The sequence below is a fragment of the Pipra filicauda genome, unplaced genomic scaffold (genome assembly GCF_003945595.2).
Source record: "Pipra filicauda isolate LSUMZ 115617 unplaced genomic scaffold, ASM394559v2 scaffold308_size869403_pilon, whole genome shotgun sequence".
Taxonomy (NCBI): Eukaryota; Metazoa; Chordata; class Aves; order Passeriformes; family Pipridae; genus Pipra; species Pipra filicauda.
This window is the reverse complement of record NW_024104430.1, coordinates 692,795-714,452: the sequence shown is the minus strand read 5'-3', so window position 1 is coordinate 714,452 and position 21,658 is coordinate 692,795. Positions and strand designations below refer to the sequence as shown.

Below are 21,658 nucleotides of genomic sequence, written 5' to 3'. Positions count from 1 at the left end.
ACGACTCTCAGGTGGGATACTAAATTAATGGAAGAGTAATTTTATGGGATAGGATTTGCTGTTGAGTTAAGGAGCAATAATTTTCTGACTATTAATTTTCAGCAGAAGATAAAGCTATTAAATTAGAATTGCAGGATATGCTGATCTCGCCATGGTGGTCATGATGTAATTCTGATTTTGTCAGTGATATATTTATTAATGTCTCCACATCTTTAAAAAGAAAATTCAAGACTTTGATGACAATTCCTTCAAAGTAAAGTATAAATGAGACATGGCTAATTTTTTATGTTTTGTAAAACTCCCCAGTTAAATTAAATATATGCAAAAGTTTGAAAAAGTTACCAATTATAGCTTATTAAAGCTTGTTCTACCTAGTAACTTCCCTGTTGGAATTCAGTAATTATGAACGAAGGGGATCCCAACAGGCACCTGTTTTACACTTGAAAGCTCGGAATTACTGCTCTACAGTAACATTTTGTGTTATGTAACATCAGTCAAAGGAAGAATTATACAGTGATATTTCTGTTCTCTTGTCTGGGAAGACCAGAAATGGAATTCAGGTTGGGTGGGACAGGTTGTTTTTACTGTACAAACACCAATGACTGCAATATCTATGGGCCTAAAGAAACAACATAATATGCAGAATACTTACACAGAATCGATATTCACCCTTTTTTAAAAAATGCTTCTAGATCCTTAGAATTAAAAGTTTAACTGCAAACTATTATATTATATGTACTAAAAAGATTCCGGTACCACTTATGGACTGACCATATGGAATAAAATTTCCTTAATTTTTGAGGTATAAACAGACTACAGTAAAAGAAAATAATAACATAAAAGATGTAAAAGTTTGAGGTTTTTTTAAATACAGGAGGAATAAAATCTAAGGAAACTCACCATGAATACTGAAGGCTCTATGATTCATTAATTTTTGTTCCTGACAAAATGCCCTTAAATCTAAAACAGTTAAAGACCAGAAATGCCTAGAAAATATTTTTGTGAGGAAGATCAAAATTCTTTGATTTGACATATTTCAAGTTTCTTGGTTTTATGGAGTTTGATATTTTATCAAGATTTTGGAGTACCTCCTGTATACTCATAAGGTTTTTAAATGCTGAATACAATAATTCATTTTATAAAACTGTCATAAGCCCTACATACTGTAGGTTTCTTTAGACGAAGTAAAAGACATTGCTTCTACCATGTCATATATGTAGTTGTGAATTTCACCAAAATCTGTCTACATTTCTAGCATTTTCTAAAGAGACACTTGTCCTTGTACTGACTGACAAGATGTCAGAAAGAGACAAAGAGGAACATTTGACAACATAAACATTTTCTGGAAATTATGGTAGCCAGGAAAATAAATTTTAAGCATTTATTGAAGCCAAATCTTCAATTTCTGCATTTTAAAAATAGATAGCAACGCTCTCTGTAGAGAAATTGGCAAAAAAAAAAAAAGGAGGTAAGAGTGGAAAAGTAAGGATAGCCTACAAAAAGCTATTTGGATACAAAGGAGTTAAGGCCATAGAGTTGAAGCATAGAGACAGGAAGCATTAATTTCATAAGAATGAAATAATCAGAAGGAAACGAAAGGAACGAGATGCAAAACATTTTGGTTAACTTCTAAGATCATATAAGCTTGTAAACCTCCTAGCCAGCTATCACCACGTCAGAAAGGATAATGAGAGAATTATAGAATAATGGAGGTTTTAAGTCATCTCATTCAATCTCCAAGAAAAAACATAATAAAAAAGCACAGAAAGTACAAAAAAATCCTTGCAAAGAGGTGGGGAAAAAAATAAAAAGACAACACAATACAAGGGGAATAGATGGACAAGTACAGGATGAGGAAGTGGATAAACATGTTGATAGCAATAACTATCAAAAACAAGGTAATGGGATAAAAGCCAATCTAGAACAGATTTCTGGTTAAGATCTAAACAGTAAGTCATTCAAGTGGAAACAGAACCAGAAGCTTCCAATGCAATTACAATAAATTGCCTAAATAGTTTCATAATATTCCCAGAAAGCATTATGGTGTGCAGAGAACAAGACTGGACTCACTTCATAGGGAGATGCTGCTTTAATTTAGCATTTATCAAGAGGACAAATCATAAACGTTCCAGACAATTTTCCAAAGGTACTGTGCAGAATACTTGGTGTTAATGGGATTTTTGTGCTCTAGTTTTGACGAAGAGAGTAAAAGATGAAAAACAATCACAAAAACAAAATAAAATTTCATTTCACTTTTAATCCATCTCCAGTCAAGTGGATGTTCATAGGCATTAATCATATGCTGGTAAACCAAACAGTTCTGGTTTGAAATCTTCCATGGACTTCAGCAGCAGTGTTGCCTCCTTTTTAAGATCTGGATTTAAATTTTCATCTGGAATCATAACCACTTGCATTCCTGCTGCCAGGGCTCCTTTGACTCCAAGTGGTGCATCTTCAAACACAAGACACTGAGAAGCAAGGAGGTCAGGGGAAAAAAATAAAGAATAATGTTACTATGAACTTTAAATAGTTTGTTTTAAAAGAGAGAATGATCCCAAATGAAACTTAGTAGAAAAACTGAATTCCATTACTAGGTTAGACACTCCTAATCAGAACAAGGGCAAATGTCTCAATTCAAACATCTGCATGGTAATTAACCTTTAATTAATTTAAATTCAAAAAACATCAACAGACATACTTAAATCCCAGAAACTTGTTATCCAGATGTTCCTAAGTGCTTTGTTTTTTATAGGGATGAGTTTAATCAGAAGCTTAAAGTTAAGCAACTGCTTAAATACCTTTATAAGCAGGCAATTTAACTTTTCCAAACCAACTTTACAAAATGGCAAAAGCAGGGCTTTCACTTACAAGTGTGGCGTTTCCTACATACACAAGATGGGGAAGGCCACTACCTAGGTCAATAGTAGGACTTTGGATGAGTGGAGAGTAAGACAAAAATCACTTATCAGAGGAGTGCTGTCAAAGACATGCTCTATTTGCTTAATTCTTTCAAAGCAATGATGAGAAAGAAAATCAGCAATTAGATTGCAAGGTTAGATTTAGAGAAGAGACAGTTTAGTCAGTCAAAAGTTCCATGCCTCACAACAGTCACAATCATTAAAGATTGCAGTTTGGAAGCAAAGTTTTTAAAAATAATCATACATTATTTATGTAGATTTTGTATTTTAAATTCAGAATATTGAATAATAAATATATAAGATAAATATATTAAATATGTTCTGAAATTTTATAAAATAAAAGATAATACTTCTGGAGTTCATTCCAGAATTTATATAATGAAGCATCTCTTCTTGCCATTACATAGTATTCAGTTTGAATTTTTGGTTATGGACAATCCAAAGCAGCTTTTGGCATTCATCAATCCAAAAAATTATGACCTATACTGACACATGGTCTCTGCAATTCATATTGCATTTATTATCAATATTATTAGCACTGCTACTGCTACTAATGCCAAAATCACTGCCACAAGTAATTTCAGTAATTGAAAACAGGTGTTGGGATGGTTAGGGCAATTTTCCCCACATTTAGTAATCATAGGGCAGTGCAACTCTGCCCTACCACAGAGAAGAGGGGACCGAGGGGAGATCTCATAGCAGTCTACAGCTTCCTCATGTGAGGAAGTGCTGGCACTGATCTCTTCTCTGTGGTGACCAGTGACAGGACCCGAGGGAATGGCCTGAGTTGTGTCAGGGGAGGTTTAGGTTGGATATTAGGAAAAGGTTCTTCATCCAGAGGGTGGTTGGGCACTGGAACAGGCTCCCCAGGGAAGTGGTCATGGCACCAAGCCTTACAGCATTTGGACAGTGCTCTCAGGAATATTATGTGATTCCTGGGGCTGTCCTGTGCCGAGTCAGGAGTTAGACTTTGATGATCCTTGTGGGTTCCTTCCAACTCTGGATATTCTATGATCCTATAAACATACAAGAGCATACTGCATCTCTTAACTTCTCCAACATACAATTATTTCAATGCACAAAGTAAGGGATGCATAATGTTTGTCTGTTCTGGCTGTGCTCTAAGAGATTCAAGTTGCAATTTGCAAAAACTTCATTATGTTCAAAGAAAACATTTTTGCCAGATGTATTAACTGTCTGCCGTATATATATATATCCATCTATCAGAGCCTGTGGAAGAGGAAAAAGGAATGAAGAACCCTTTCCTTTGATTTCTTTTCTTTTTAAAATATTGATTCTTGCCTTTCAACGTGTCAGCAATCACTTGGAGTCTGTCAAGAGAAAAGTAAGATGTGCTTTCTACCTTGCATGTAATAAAGTAAAACTTAATTAATGATTTTTAGTGAGCCAAAGGAATCACACCAATCTCTTTTGTGCTCATTTCCTTCATAAAGTCACTGCATTCCAGTTTTAACAATGTGGTATTTTCAAATATAGACCATTATCACTATTACTAACTGCAAGTACGTAACCAAGATTGTGGAAAGTTTGGTACAATTGCTTTTAGAAAGAAAGCATGGTTCTGCCTATAGGTTTTGTTCTTAACAATATCTTAGTTCATGACCTTAAGCACTCTGATGACAGTAAATGAAATTCTGACAGGCTTAGCTTTTTGAAAAGTAAGCTTAAATGTTGCACAGAAGAGCATTACCAAGGCTGTTCTGAAACCTTTTCTGATCTAGCCCATACAAAGGAATGTACTTCACTGCTCTGCCTTGAAAGACCTAATTGACTTCCATGATGTCACTAAGCTTACCATAGGAGAGGAACCGATGATTATAGAAGGCAATATGCATAATGAAAAGCTTAACTAATTCCCTGGAACTAGAAACAATTAAAACTCTTAATTACCAAAGAAGCTAGGCAAACGACCCATAATTACAGTGGCTTGAATGTTACAGGAAATAAGTGTATTAGGTCTTCCTGGAGTCTTTCTTGCTACTGACACTTATTGTCAGTAGCACAGCAGCATTTCTAATGCATAACGAAAGGTTTACAGAAGTTCACACACAAAATGGATTTATTAATACACAGAGATGTTATAAACTCTTCACTGTCCTGGCCCACCCACACACTAAATTTAGAGACATGAAAGCAGCCAAGTTCTTTCCCATTTTGCATAAGTATTGCAACATCAGCATCACTCCAACAGAGAGACAGATGAGATTTATACAGACTTCAGCTGAGATTCTGGCTGCTTCTCTGCATTATTGCCAAAACTTGTGTCACTGATCAATATTACTGCTATGAGATCTCTCAAAAGGTCATACCAATATAGGACAGTTCTCACTTTGAAATGAACTAAATGCTTAAAAAAGTAAAGCAGTAAAGTATATTAATTTATATTTCACTCTATCAATCTAGAAAAAAGAAAAATTATTCACTTAACGAAAGGAAGAAATAATAAGATCACTGCAGCATCTCATTACCTCATTTTCCTGCATGAAATTTAAGAATATAAGAAGAGTTTTAGTTAGGTTTTTGGTATGTACAGCAGGCACTCTCTAATCTATATACTGCAAATGTCTAGATGGAATATTTGTGTTACTAACAGGGATATCCATAAATGTTATTGCTGTAAGAGATAGCCAAGAAGCCTGGAAGGACAAAGCATTAAAATGAGTTTTGAAATTAAGATTTTGGAAAACCTGTGAAGATAACATATGTATATGCATAGGGATTGCTTAGCAAACAAATATCCTTGACCACATATGACAGCACTATATCAGCTCTAAAACAGAATGAAGGATGAAATAATCTGATGATAAATAAAGATGCCATAATTTATACACATGGAACTCATCTCCAAATTAAACACTACCATCTATTGCTCTATAAAGAAAGAACAAAGAGAAATATTTTATCATCTGTCCTCAAATGACACAGCAACATTTGGTATCATAATGTGACATGTTTGAGGCTTCTTATGGATTGCATATTATACTCTGTAACTTCTTTATTTATCACTGATCTTTTTCCCCTTCATGATGAAACCCACAGCTCAAAAGCATGATGGGTTATTTGTAAAATTTGCACTCTAGAAACATTTGGTAACCTTATACATTACTTTACTTATACATGCACAATGCAGTCTTCCATAAGGACTAGGTCAAATTCCATAATATCACTTAAAAAAGCCCCAAAAACAGGCTGCAGAAAGAAATTCACCAAGTACAGCCAATCACACAGATTTCAGAATGACACTGTTAATTTCCGTTAACCAGAAGGTGCCCAGGACTTTCATTTCTATAAATAGTTTGTTGACTTTTCACTGCCAGAAGTATTTTTACTCTTCTCTTTGTGAAAAACTAGCCCATACTCTGTGGTCAAAATTCAAAACTAATTATTATCTAAGAAATAAATTATCACTCTGAAAGGTACTACTACTGCCGTCATGGTTTGTGTTTTGTTCAACAGCTTTTACCTTTTTTCCCTTGCTCAATTTTTTTCAGATTTCCAAAATAATTCATTACTGACCAACTGTGTCAGTAGTGTGAGTGACCCAGAAATTTTCAAGACCCATAATGTAATTCAGAATACTACACAGACCCATATATATCCCATACAAAATGTCGAGATGCTGAAAAGATGCTGTTTGTCATTTATGCGAGGCAGTGGAAATTCACAAAAAGAGAGAGGAAACGTGACCCATTTACCACTAGAGTTACTTAAACATAATTGAATAAATCCACTTTAAGCAGCTGCAATATTTTCAATTTTGGCCTCCTACTGTGTTAATTCTCTGATGAATTAACAAAAAACAATAATGAAATAACTTGATTAATGTTTCTCTCCTAATCTTTGGACTTACATTCCTTTCAGAAGTAGTTGGGAAAAATCTCAATAATGAATAAAATAATGAATTACACCTAATTTTATTTTAAGGACATATGCCAATTTGACTAGCCAGGGATAACAGAATCATATTAAATATGCTGTTAAGGAAGTCATGCAGCTTAAAGCCCTATGACTTAGTTCCATTAAGGAAAATGAGGAGTAAGCTAAGATGTTTTTAAATGCTATAACAAAAGAACAAACAAGCTAGAAACTTAAAATCAAATGAATTAAGCACCAGTGTATCCAGAATACTAACTATCACCCACCATTCTTTATGAGTCAATGATTCATATTAAGAACTGTTTGGAAATTATATGCACACATGCTTTTTAATTCAGATTTTTAATAACTAGCTACTAGGAGTATGTTGCAGACCAATATAAGAATCAAATTATTTTCTATAAAACTTATAAAACAAAAAATAATTAGCGTAATTTAAGAAAAGGAAGTTTGTTATATCTGCACATAATTAGATCACTCTGCATTTCCAGCTCTTGCAGAAATGACACTTTACATTTCAGCCCACACCAGCAGCTCCTCTCTCACAAACCAGTTCACAGAACATTATCTTAAGGAAGGCCAGGAGTAAAATGGTTTTGATGGGGAAGAAGGAGAAGAAATTTCAAATTTCTTGCTTGTTTTCAAGACTCGATCAAGTGAAATAAAGTGCTTCTGTGAGTGACGGTTGGCCCCAGACACAGCGGCTCTGTGAGGCAGGGAGAAGGTCACATTTACATGCGGGGTTACTCTGATCATTCCGGATGGCTGGAGCACTCTTTTCACAGAGCACTATGTGTTTAGAGGACAGCACACTGGGAACTTTGTATGGCAACTTGTGTTACAGGCCTCAAGAAATTCCCAGGCATTTCTGAAACAGTGTCCAATTATCCCAGCAGCAGAAATCTAACTCAATCAACTGCAGCTTGGATTAGCCATAGAAGGGTATTGTTCTTTTATGGAGAACACAAGGCAAATACTCAAGATGTTCTCTACTGAGGCTACTCATACTGTGTAACGTGCTGGGGGTTTATGCCAGTTATCCCTAAAAGTGGTGTAAAAAGGAATTCTGTGCAATGAAATAATTTGAGCTGCCTTCCTTTCCACACAGAAGTATCTTTACCAAAGCCAGACTTCCTTGACATGTAATACACAACACATTCTAGCAATGCACCTTGCACATAGAGCTCAGAACCACAGGACAATATACACTAACAGGGATCTCTGGAGGCCCTTTGGAAACAGTCCTATCCAATGCTGGTCCAGCCAAAGCAGGCTGCTTAAGTCCTTCATCAGGTTAGCTTTGAGTGTCTTGAAGTATGCAGATTCCACATACCTCCTGGGCAACCTGTTCCCATATTTCACCACCCCTATGATGAAAATGGTTTTCCAAGAATCTAGGAGGAGTTTCTTGTGTTCCAGCTTGTGCCTGTTGCCTACTGCACGATCACTCTTCACCTTGGAGAAGAGGCCGGCCCCATCTCCTGAGCAAACACATCAGAGATATGAACCAAGTACATCCAAAGGAGGAACTGTTTTGATGTACCCAAATTCTAAGTCTCAAACTGAAACTGGAAGTAGGCACCATAAGTATGTCCTGAATAAAAGCAATGAACTTTTTGCCTCATGGCAAACCCGCAGGTGCAGTGCAGCAGGCAGGTACCCTGCCTGTTTGTTTTGTGTAACTGGACACCACCACTGGCCTATAGTAGACTCATCTGGTTCTGCAGAAGACACCTGATTCTCACAGAACAATCTAATTTTTTTCAATTTATTTTGGCAATAGTTTGGTTTTGCTCTATACTGTCTCCTTGACCAGTGTTATTTTCCCACACAGAAAGATCAGCCTGCATACTGAAATTTACCTTAATCTGATGGAAACATCACTTAATCATTATATAATTTTTGATAGAACTGTTAATAACAACCTACATATGCTTCAGACATAAAGTCATTTCCTAACTTCTTCAATAAAGAAAGAAAGGATGAGAAGAGGCATTCACCTTTAAACAGGTTTTCACTGGGAGTGCAAAAACATTACAGAAAATGCTTTTTTTTTTTTTATTCAGTACAAGCTTCTCATTGAACTGTACATAACACAGTTTCACTGGGCTGGAGTGACTTGGTGAGATGTAGCTGTGTTATTCTTTACCTCTTCATGATCAAGAAGAAAAGAGGCTTTCTTTCAAAATTCAAAGCTGAAAGTTATCACAGAGAATATTTAAGATTATTTGCATAAAACCCCAAGCATGAAGCCAGAAACTAGCACCTTGAAGTACAACAAACAAAACACTAACAACATTCTAATAATAATTTTTTACATTTTTCAACTACAGAAAACAAATATTTATATTAAAAATGGCAATTCTTTCTTCTCGCTATAGATTTTCTAAGAGGAAAATGGACAACAATGTACAAAACTAAGTTGGAAAAAATATTAGTTTCTAAAGTTAAGAGAAATATAAATCATCCTTTTAGGCAGTATTTGAATCATAGGGGTTCATCCCTTCAAACTACAGTCTTCTCCCTGGCATGCTGAAAGCTGACTGTATGTGCAAAACCACAAATGTCTGTGCCCAGTTTTGCAGAACCTGCTCTTTCAACACAAGCCCACCTGTGGACATGAGGTTGTGTCACAATTCCATAATTTATTTTTGCAACCACAATCTAAAAATATCACATCTGAAATGAAATGCCTCATTACATCGATAATCAGATCTATTTAAGTAACTGCCCTCATGATTTCAAAAGATGATTTCTCAGCCTCTTATTTAGCAAAGCTGCTTTGACTGTGCAAGCAAACAGAGCTCAGAACTCAAAACTTCTTACATAATTTTCTCTAGCTGAGAAAACATTTCTGTGTGCTAAATAAACTATTTCTAAAGGACGGGAAATCTACCACCAAAAGTAAAAGCATTAATAATAAAAACCATATTCCTACATATACTATGTATAATATACCCCTTTTGAACTAATTATTATGAGAAATAATAAATTCAATAGACAACATTCTCCTAACCCTGAATGAGGGATTAAGTTTTAAGTGTATAGCAAGTTCTACTAGATCAATACAACTATTATTGGTTAAAAAAAAAAAAGAATATTAAGAGTAAGAGGAAAGTTTAAAAAAAAAAGGAATATGTATTTTTTTTAAGAGTTCCAGTAGAGAAATCGTCTTTTTCACAATAATCTCTAGCTTGTTTTTATCAGCTTGCTTTGTTTATTTTAGGGAAGCACTAATTACATTGGTATTTCAACCTATGAAAACAGCAAGATGGAAAGCCCGTTAATATGAAGCAGCTTTATATGAGTCAATCATTAAACCAGACTGCACCTCTATAAAATTTATTTCCACTGTAAACTCCAAGCCCAGATATTTCTATAAATAAGAAAAATATTACACTCTTAAAATTCCCATGTAGAAAGTTATTTAAGTGTTAATCTCCTGTTGCAATATATTTCAACATGCTTCTGTCACAATTCCCCTAATACTATCATTTAGCTATTTTAAGTACTGCGTAGAAACACTTTTTTAAATGCATTGATGACCCAGAGTTATCAAGGTGTGCCTATTTTTCTATTAGAACAGCTCTGCTAGATAAAAGAATGCTAAAAGTCACTCCAACCAAAGGCTCTCAGTTCCTACTTTGACTCAAGCATGCTTACAGGAAGAGTATGCCCTTATTTTCCATGAAAGAAATAAGAGGTGTAAGATAAAAACAAATGCTTCAGAGTAAACAATGAACAAAAATTTAAAAAAAATGCTTATTTAACTCTGCGTATGTATCATGCAGACAAATACATGGTCTACCTGTAGTCTCTGTACAGACAGTCTCTCTCTCTGTGGCTTAAGGCTTATTCAATTTAAGATATATATGAGATTAGTAAGTAACACAGTAACATTAGTTTAGGAATACCAGCCATAGTATCAGCAACTACACACTACACTTGGCACGCAACTTCTGTCATGAGTAACTTCTTCTGGGTACTCAGTTTTTCAAAGAAACTTCAAAGTTTCTTGTGCTGGGGAACTCAGAACTGGACACAGCATTTTCCAGGTATGGCCTCACCAGAGCTGAGCAGAGGGGTAGGATCGACTCCCTTGATCTGCTGCTGGCAACACTCCTCTTCATCAGCTGCCTCTGCTGCAACGGCACATTGCTGGTTCACGGTCAACTTGGTGTCCACCAGCCATTGTAATTACCTTTTTTTCTGAGCAAAGGAAATCAATTTGCTTTTCTTTCCAGTTCAAAAGTGTGCAGCCACACTCATTGGTGCAGAGAGAGATGGTATTGTAATGAAAATTATAAATTTAAAGGTCTGAATAATAAATGTGCAAAAAATACTGACAAAACATATTGCTAAGTGACCATTAGAAAACCTATGATGAGAATATAAAACACTCCATTAGGAAGTGTCTCAAGTCACCCCAATACTGACATAAACACATTTTTTCACAGTTACATCAAAGACAAATTGCCTTCTCTACAAATGCTTGCAGTCAAATTACAGAGAAGCACCTGCAGGAGAGTTAATGCGCTTATAACACACACTTATTTGAAGAACAAAACTAAGTTGTCCCTGCAGAAGCACAGTGCACCCCTCTTTTTATTTCCTTTTAAAAACAAATTATTTGTATATATATTAGTAAGACTACCATGGCATACTGGAAAGAATGATTTTACATTGCTCTAAGCATCACAATACATGACCTGAAAGAAGCCACCTCTAATATGGCAACACAATCAATTAAGAAATAGATGCCAAGGTATTGCCAAGAATCTGGATAAACTGACAAGCAGCTGAGTGCTGTGAGCAGCATTTTGCTGATAACTTGGAGGCTTTAGCGCCCAGACAGTGTATAAGGATTCCCTAGGGAAACCAGACTGCAGCAGGTGTGTCAAGGTGACAAAGTATCACTGCCACACAATCCTTTGAATGATATGTTCTGGCTACCAGGTAAAATATGCTGTGACTACAAAAAATAAAGGAGGACAGGCTGTCAGATGAGAAGCAAAAGAGAATTTCAAAGCCAATGATTTATGACATGGGAAATATCTCAGGTGATTTTTTTTTCTCCTGTTTTATTTTTTAGAAGTTGTAGAGCTTTCTGTTATATTTCAAGTCTTTGCTAATTGATTCCAACTGCTTCTAGTGAGATACAGGTAGGATTCATTATTAAATAAACATAAATCAAATAGCAAACATGACTAAAGATTGAGTACTAAAAATCTCATCCACACATAAAGATTGTCTTGGGGATTTATGTTCTGGGTCTGCAAATCTGTGGCTAAAAACTGCTGTTTCATAGTCTTCAAAGGTTTGTAAATTCTAGTCTTAGCAAGGAGAACAGTGTAAGAACAGACACTAAAACTTCTCTTTTCTCCATTGACCCTGCATCTGCAGAAAAAACATTTCAATACTTTTAAAGCCATAGAAAACAGTCTCCCCACAGATGATGGAAGCAGCAATTTAACAGGTAGTTCTACGGAATACCACTGGTTAAAACAGAAAGATACAATTACTTTCTAGAACTACTGTTACTATAAGCTCAACTAGATGAAGTTTTAACTTTGTTATCAAAAGAAACAGGAAGAAAATCTTACAAAATCAAGCGACCATTGTCGTTTTGAGCTCGTTCAGAGAGATAACTAGCACCTTGCATCTTGATGAAAAGATGTTGCTTATAACACTTAAAATGCTTTTCTGGATCAGATATTCTCGTGCTTAGCAGTGGCGGTGCTGCTGCCAGCCAAGGTTCTCTAGTCCATGTTTTCCTACTTTCCTGTCAACTAAAAAAGTTTTTCTCCCTGCTGTGGGTGCCTTCCTAACTACCCTCGTTGAAGAAAAGGAACACAGCTTAGGTCGACAGATCTTAACAAGAATCCTTCCTTCCAAATATTCTGTGGTTATGAAACAGCATAATACCACTAAGAACAAAGAGCATGTATGGAATGTAGCAGTTAAAATTGCCAAGTTTCTACAGAGAGGAATCTGTACATTTTCATATCTAGAAATACATAAGTATATGCACACACAAATTAGTTTATGTGATAAAACTGCTAATCTTTGCATACAGAAAGGAAAAAAGCAGGAGCAGCAAGGACGGGTGGGGATCTGCTCCCAGACCCACCACAGCAGTCATCAGCCTTCTAGAAGCTCATGCCTGTGATGCCTGATGGGGCAGGAGGAGCCCCAGCAGCCCTGTGAGGACCCCTGGTGCCACAAGGCCAGACCCGCACAGACATGCCAGCAGGAGAGGCTCCATGGGTCATGGCACTCCATGGGAACATGGGACAGAAGGGGCTGGTGGGGTGTGAGGAGGGACCATCTATTTCTGTGCCTTGACATTCCTACACTAGTCTGCACAGCCTGTCCTGTCTCATCTAATTAAACTTCTTTTCTGATAGTTTTCCTAGGCAAGGGCTTACTACTGTGCATGTACATGTGAATGGAGGTCTCAGTGTCAGTCCCGCTGTGGGACCAGGGGACCCACGTGCCCACAGTGCAGCACCTGCAGTGATGGTGGGTGTGCAAGCAAGGGTGTGAGGGCTAGCAAAGAGCATGCTGGACTAGCTGGTAAGCAGGAGAAGTGCCCTGGAAGCCAGGCATGTCCCTATGGGCAACAACACAGTCAGCGCTGGCTCTTGGAACAACAGGCTAGCCAAAGGGTAGCCTTGGCCAGCTGCTGTACAGACCATGGCATCTGAGGCTGTCTGTGAGACCTGTCTGTGTGTGCACCGCATGCGTGTGGATAAGAGGAGGGATATGAAGGGAGAAGGATCTGCTCCAAGGGCTAGAGTGGGGCTGTGACCTTGGGGGCTTGACTCCAATAACCAGGCAGACTGGGATCCAGAGCCAGCTGAGTACCTAAATCCAGTAGCTGAAAGGATCCTCACTGCAGGTTAAATATAGGGTAGATTTGTGTCACAAGTCTGTGCATGAAAGTGACATAAGAGATGAACCCACAAGATCAACACAGGTTTGAAAACACAGATTTAAGCTCTTTAAAATTCATAAGCTTACTGATACTTGCAAAAGTCACCAGAAGGTTTGGCATTTTATTGTCTGCACCACGAACATATGCACTTGTTGAAGAACCACAGCATTTTTAACATTTGCCAATTGAGGTGATTTTGGTTTATGATTTACATGCCAAAAATAAACAAACAAACAAAAACCACTCCAAAAAGGCCAAAACAACAAACTGTGTGGAAGACACATAGACAAAGGGTTTGCAAATAAAATAAGAGCCATGATCAACTGAAACAGTATTGAACCCTTCACTGTATTTATAAAGAAATGCAAAAGGGTGGTTGGTTTGTTTGGTTTTGTCAGGTAACACAAGCTTTTAATATCTCTAGTCATTCAGACTTTTGACTGAGATTTATTAACCTGTCAAACAACAGCAATTTTACAACATATACAACTGCAGTTCATTTTGGAACACTTATTGCTCTGTAAACAGAAAATCCAGATTCTCCTTAAACAATCTGTCCCCTTTTCTTCCTCTTGAAGCAAGAAAGAAGGCATGGAAGTAAGAGAAATTTTAAATGAACAAGAAAGAACTATTTATGAACTAATTTACACAAATATATAAAAAGCATAAAGCTAGAAATTAATATAAACTTTTACAGTGGCTATCTCAACTAAAAAAAAATATTTGGTGCCAGTAACTTACATCAAACAAAATCAAATAGGGGAACAGAAATGAGAAACAGTTTTAATTGAAGGGGGTCACAATACTGGGATAGAGCCTCATCTAGTAGCCTGAAGAGGGGAGGCAGCCACAGCTTCATGCCCCCGGTCCAAACAGTAGCAAGGCTGAGTACATATCCCCCAGCAGGCACACGCACACAAACACATACACAAATATATATATATATGTCTATATATGCATGGCTAGCCACACAGATCAACACCCTTATACTCAGCATTCCCATGGACCCACAGGGTTGTTCAGCTGCCTGTTAACTAGTGCTCACACACCTGCTTTCACTCAGTCATCCACTGGCTCTGCAGATGTGTGGGCCAGGCCCCTGCGACCTGCAGTCCCATGTTGGGGGCTGGCACTGGGTTTTGCCAGGTGTGGGAGCAGTCAGGCAGGGTGTGATTTGGGATCCTCCACCTGCTGTCACCTCTCTCATCTCTTTCATGGGTTGCAGACAAGCTTTTATCACACAACACAACATCTGCATCCTGTAGTGGATCTTCCTTAGGATCTATCCAATTCTATGCAAGTTTATGAATCACATACTGCTTGATTCCTAACATGCAAGACCAGGAATCCAAGTAGTTTCTTTCATAGGTCTTTATAACTAGAGCCTGACATGCCATACACTACGCTAAATATAGAATCAATAGAAGGAAAAGCGATGCTCAAATCAGACATCCTATTTTTTCTTTCTTCTTGATGATGCTATTATTCCAATGTTCAGTCTGATCCTAAAGCAATACACCACAGCATGTCACAAGCATTATTATGTCTTCATACTGCCGAGTAACTGAAATCCTTTTATTAAAATACAGCATTCTGTGATGGATTTCTTCATCCTTGGACTGACATTGGGCCTGAAGCTCTTACTAGTAATCACTTCACACAAAGCCAGATCACATACTCAACTCAGACAGAGAAGCTAAGGACTCAATTCACAGATTTTTAAAAATGGTGTGAAAGCTGATGAGACTGAATTGTTCCTGCAAAGAATATTTGCATTTCAAAATTTCTGAGAGAAACTACACTGAAGGCCTTTTCTGAATAATTGACTTATGGAACATTTAATTCACCCTTCATTAACACTGTATTATTAAAACAAAATCAGAGAAACAAGAAAGTTACTTCACTAAATATTAATCATCTTAAAGAAAATTAAGGCTGTCATTTACTAACATCACAGCTGTAAAGAGGAGCTGTAAATAGGAAGATATCAGTAAAAGTCTTACACCAGCCTACTCAAAGTCAACAATCATCCTTCAAGCATACTTGCTCTTCAACTGATTGCTAAGATGATAAGAAAAAAAAAATCAAGTGACAGGAGAAAGGGACAGCAATAAATTGTCCAAACACTTTAGAATTACTAGTTAATGCAATACTAGAAGATGAAACTCTGACATCAGTGTTTCTAAAGAAAACCTCTTTACTTTGAGAGACATGCCAAAGAGCACATTTGCAGCTGACTCCTTTCCACTATCTTTGTGAGATTTTAAATTTAGACATGCAGCATCCTAATGTTCAAAGAGTTTCTGCTATAATGTTAGCCCTGTCACATCATCTACCAATCCTCTTGAGACAGAATGCTTAGCCTCAAAAAAAGTAAATGCTTTTACTATTTCAGTATATAGATCATTAACTTACGTACTGTTTCCTCATTCTTCATCTACAGTCCCTAAAAAATGCTTGAAAAAGCCATGAGGACAAATGGGCTACTGCACACTATTAACTCTTTATAATTTATAATAAAGCTATATAGATTACTTAATGCAGTCACAAATTCAAGTTTTCATTTTCACCTTCAAGGCCCTATATTATCTTACCCACAATTACTGCATGTCTTGCTTTTATTTCCCTCTACTCCCTAGACATCTTCTATCCTTTGACTTAATTGCATTCTTTATCTCCTTCTCCCACTTTCAGCTGTATGTCTTATATCATGCTGACCTCCGTGCCTTGTACAATCTCCATGCCTACATTCTTCGTCCCTCTTCAGCAGTATCTTTAAAAATACACTCTTTCAGGAATCACTGGTACATGCTCTTCTTCCTTCTTTTCTTATTGCTGAGCTATTAACTGAAATTTGTCTTGCTTAAATCGCTTTTGCTTCTTGCTGGACCAGGGCAGCAGGGAACACAGCTGAAAGCTAATGTAGAGCTGGCTGATTTGCTTTTTAATTCTATCAGGAATGACCTCTTTAACTCTTTAACTCTGAGGAAAACTGAGGGACAATATTTGCTTGTAATCTAAAGTAGGAACCTGGAATCTTGTTTAAAAAGCCACAATGTTCATTAAATAAATGCCAATCAGTGTATATGTAGTGATTACTTTCTACAAGTTGTGTCTGTACTTCTTATAGCCTTAGATGTTTATATATATTTCACAGTGCTCCAACAGTTGTCCAGAGCAGGCTCCATGCCTATGACCCAGCATACATGAATATGATGCTTTTTACCCCCTCTCGGTTTAATGTGTACTTAAATATAAATATGATGACCACACTAAGCAGCAATGGCACATAAACATCAGGGATCTCGGGAGCATTCCCCAGTCTAGTAATCGTCACAGTATGGTAGAGTTATAACATTATTCCTGACTTCTAGAAAACCTGACTGCAGGAGTTCCACCTTCCCAAACTTCAAACACCTACTCTAAAGAGTATAACTATTCATAGAAGTTATCCTATGATCATATTACTAGTTATTACTATAATTACAAATATTACTATCTTCTGATGAACATCTTAAAATAACTGCAAAAATTTTTTGCTGAAATTTAAGGAAAAAAAATCTCAATGAAAATTTTTAGCCTGGAAAGATAAAAACTCACAACTGAAATCAGTCTTCAAATGATATATGATTCCTAATCTTAAAACTGGAAATGCATTCTACCTAAGATACATGATTGTTCTTCGTAAAATGAAAGGTTCTGTTGTAATTCTTTTGGGATAACTGCATTATTGAAAGTGAAAAGCAGTACGATATGTTACATACCATATGTTACATTATGTTTTTTGCCCACGGTACTTTTTTGGATCAGTAATATTTTGAGTCTGTAATAGTTTTTGGCTGCAACCTCTAATGTCTCCAGTCTGAGCTACAGGATGCAATAATATGTTCTGGAGACAGCAACAGAATCACTGTGACCAGGTATCTGTTCAAGAGAAAGAGGACAATTTCCTAATGGAGGAAAACATGTTCTGTAACACAAGATAACTTCAGTAATAGGCAAAATCTCATCAACTAGTCTTTGGCAGTCAGCAAGACCTTGAAGCCTTGAAGCAACTGAACTATGAATTGAAGGAGTTACTAACAACAAAACCATTTCCATTACTGCGCCAGTATTTTAGAAAATAGTTGCAGATCTATTTTAAAATAATTCTGGTTCTATTCAGGAAAGTACTGACTAATAATCTTTACTTGGTAAAATCTGCTAATGACACAAAATTATGTAGGTCATCTGGGATAACATCTCTAAGAACCTTGGAGTGACAAGGTAGTTTACTGGGCAGTCAAGTGTCAAATGAAATAAAATGGTCAAGAAATGTAGGCAGTACACATTAGCTAGAAAAAAAATAAATGACATCTACATTTTCTAACATTTGGTTTAAGTACTGGACATCACTGTAGACAGCTCAGTGAAAACTCAGAGCTTGGGTGGATATATTGTTTATATTCACAGATATATATAAAGTGGTCTCATCTGGAATGTTCTAGAACATTACACTATACACTACATGCCACAGACATTATTTTATGTTAACATGTTTTTGGTAGGAAGGGTCTGAAGAAATGCAATCAGAACACTTATGAGAAGAAAAAAAAACAAAACCAACCACACCACCGCCCCCTCCAGCCCCCACAAAAAATCTAAAACACAACCCTTTCAGATGGTGAGGTTCTGAACAGATTCTTTTAGAGTTTTATTTATGGAGCAAAAAATAAAAAAAGATGTGACAAGCAGTACTTAAAACACTGAGTGGCAGATCAATTACTTCTTATCTTTCTCACTCACAACATATAAAAATCTGACATTGGAACATATGCAAAAGATTTACAGAACTCATTGTCCCAGGCACACCTCAGTATCAAGAAAACCCACAAATACTGTGAAAGGGTTAATATAGCTTTGTTCTGTTTTGGTTTTGTATAAAAGAGCCTTCAACTACTTGATATGGGGGTAACTGAATTTAAGTGGATAAATCAACCCCCTCTAGCTAAAAGGCGATTATTAAGCCTCTGGTATTAGCTGTCATCAGAGACAGCTATTCTTACTGAATAAGATGGACACTGAATCTGAGCATGAACAGTAATTCCTATATTCAGTATCAGTTAGACAAAAATGAAAAACTTTTTTTTATGGAATAGGAGGGCAGCATTTCTACCATGGCTTGGAATTGTATTCTACTTTAAATCAGAATCACTTCAGTATTACTGAAGCTTAACTTGAATCATTTCCTTCTTGGCTTTGAATCATGCTATTATTCTAAGATAAAAAGATGCTGGAATGGAAATGTTAAGCATCCCTTTTTAGCAGACAAGTCTTTATGTCTTCAGCTCTTGTATATACTACAAGGTCTTTTATTTTTCTAACATCTACCAAAATAATAATAATTAAAAAAAAATCTCCAACATTGCTTTATGGAGTACACTTTGTAATCATCTTATCAGTCCATTTATTTTGTGATACGGCAATCAGACTGAGCAAAATGCTTTGCCTTGATAGATTATAAATAACTTGCCAGTGTTAATTGATGGTTCTGTATGTAGGTCTTCTGCAACTGTGCCAAAGAGACAGACTCTTAAAAATTCTTTTATCACATAACAGATTAAGCAGAACCCTACCACATACACCAGGTCTCTGAAAATTACCTACAATCACATATTCAAAAAAAACAAGTAATTTAAACAAACAAACAAAAAACTGAAAAAAAAGCAAAAATGAACTCACTCTCCCCTAGCCTTAGTGCATTAAAACAAGACATAGTTGACCTCAGTCTTTCAAAGGTTTCCAGAGGTCTCCTCATGACAATACTTTACAAAGAAGCAACCAAAAAATACTACCAACAATGCAATTCCTTGTTTGTCCTGAAACTGTTTGTCCATTCTTTGTCCTGAAACTGTTGAAAAGCATTGTTACAAGCTCAGGGGTGATTACAAAGGTAACTTCACATACAGAGAGGATCAGTGCACTAGATCTTATTGAAAGACGATTTATTCATACTTGCTATAACCCCAAAGATATTAAAAACATTTTTGTGAAAATTCTTGTTAATTAAAATCTAATTATTCAATGACTGCTGTTTGGCATCTTCAAGAAAACGCTCAAGGTCTTGAAAGAAAAGATAACTCAGTGAACAATTTATCATAAAATAAGGATTTTTCCCCTCTTTTTTCTACTTACCATGCATAATTAATATGTGATAATACCCATAATGAGTTCCCTAAAACAATTAGCAATGCATCTCCAGTGACCTCCTAATCTGAATATAATGCTTTTTGAATTTGGAGGTGTACTAGTCTCTTTGTGCTTACACACTCACCTCACGTAGAAGCAAAGAAGGCTGCAGAGCATAATTTATTATTCTGCATCACATTTCATCAAGTCCCTTAGCAGCTACTTGATACATTATCAAGACAAATGCAAGGAAAAAAAAATTATTCCTGCCTCTCCACCCCCCAAGTAGGGTACCCCAAAGACTAAGTACCAATTATAATCCTTCTTTCCTCTTCCAATCAGATACATTAAGTGAAAGCAAACCTTGACCAGGCTACTTTTTGCATGGAATTTCAATGACTTTTTTCATCTCTGTAAGACAAATACATCCATAAATAAACATGCACTGCAGTAACAAGGGCAACGTCTAGTACACTTAAAAGCTAAATTACTTTAAGCCATCCAACATATAATTTTTCTTCCACAAATATATAATAAAGACTACCAACACGGGGGGTGTACTTTGAGAGGGTGGGTGTGTGCATGTGTGGACACACAAGCACACATGCCTCAGGAGAAGAGGAAGGAAGAAAATCAACCCTATGAACTAAGAGCATGATAACCGAAAAGAACCGTGAAAACAATCAATCTCCTTCCTTCAATTATCTTGTAAATATAAAATAGTGGCCTATTATAGACTTATGGAAAAGATCCCTGTGTATAGTAGTGTAGAGGACCAGATCTAAGCATGTTTTGTCTCCAACATTCTGAATATTGCTGCAGGAAAGGTGACCGAAGGAGAAGGTCCCATGGAGGTGGGGCAGTGCTGTTCTGAGCCAACTTCCTGCTCCTCCTTGAGACTGGTGCTCAGTGCCCACTTTCACCTTACTTCCTGGAAAAAGCCTGGCTGTGCACACCTGATTCATTCATTCATGGCTAGGCTTCGCAAACAAAGATTAAGGAAGGCTCTAACCACATTTGTTACAGGCACGTTGGTGGCTTATGAGGTCAATACGAGATAGACATATCCGATTGCAAAAGGCACAGCAGAAAGACTCCTTAGATGGTATATTCCGCAATACACGGTTCTTTCTGCGTTGTCTTTTCTCCTCGAGAGTGATCCTGCGTGTGTTCTCAAAGGAGACAGCTGCGTTATAGATGGTGTGTCTCCAGGCCTCCTGACTGGAGGCCAGAGTAGACCAGTTATGATAATCAATATGGCCAAGGCTGAGATGTTGTTTCAGGGAGTCCTCGTATCTTTTCTTCAAGGCTCCTCTCTTGCGGCAGCCAGCAGTAAGTTCACCATAAAGCAAGATCTTAGGGAGGCAAAGAGCTCAGCAGCATCTGCAAAGCAGGATGTTAAACGCTGCAGGGCTGCTTCTGTGTGGGCAACAAGGGCAGCATCATCAGCATAAAGCAGCTCCCGGACAAGATGGTTTAAGGTCTTGGTGTGGGCCTTCAATCGCCTTAGGTTGAAAAGGTTTCCATCAGTATGATATCGAATGTAGATACCGTCCTGATCATTGAGGTCTGCCGTGGCCCTTTGGAGCATCATGCTAAAAAAGACTGTGAATGGGGTAGGATCAAGATCACAGCCTTGTTTCATGCCATTCTTTATTAGAAAGGGCTCAGAAAGTGGCACACCTGAACAAAAAATGCAAATAGTCTAATTTACATAAGAGGTATGCACCACCTTAAC

The 21,658-nt window shown here is 36.9% G+C and overlaps 1 protein-coding gene across 4 annotated transcripts in view; it reads right to left on the bottom strand.

Moving 5' to 3' along the window:
• Positions 1–1,367: 1,367 nt before the first annotated feature.
• The window catches only part of LOC114003637 (pseudouridine 5'-phosphatase), a 61,987-nt gene continuing 41,696 nt past the window's right edge, over positions 1,368–21,658 (bottom strand). For all 4 annotated transcript variants that reach the window (XM_039383394.1, XM_027750792.2, XM_039383392.1 and 1 more), the window contains exon 4: positions 1,368–2,468. In XM_039383394.1, the coding sequence (XP_039239328.1) occupies positions 2,292–2,468 (177 nt within the window). In that variant the 3' untranslated portion in view covers positions 1,368–2,291. The remainder of the gene's footprint in view (positions 2,469–21,658) is intronic.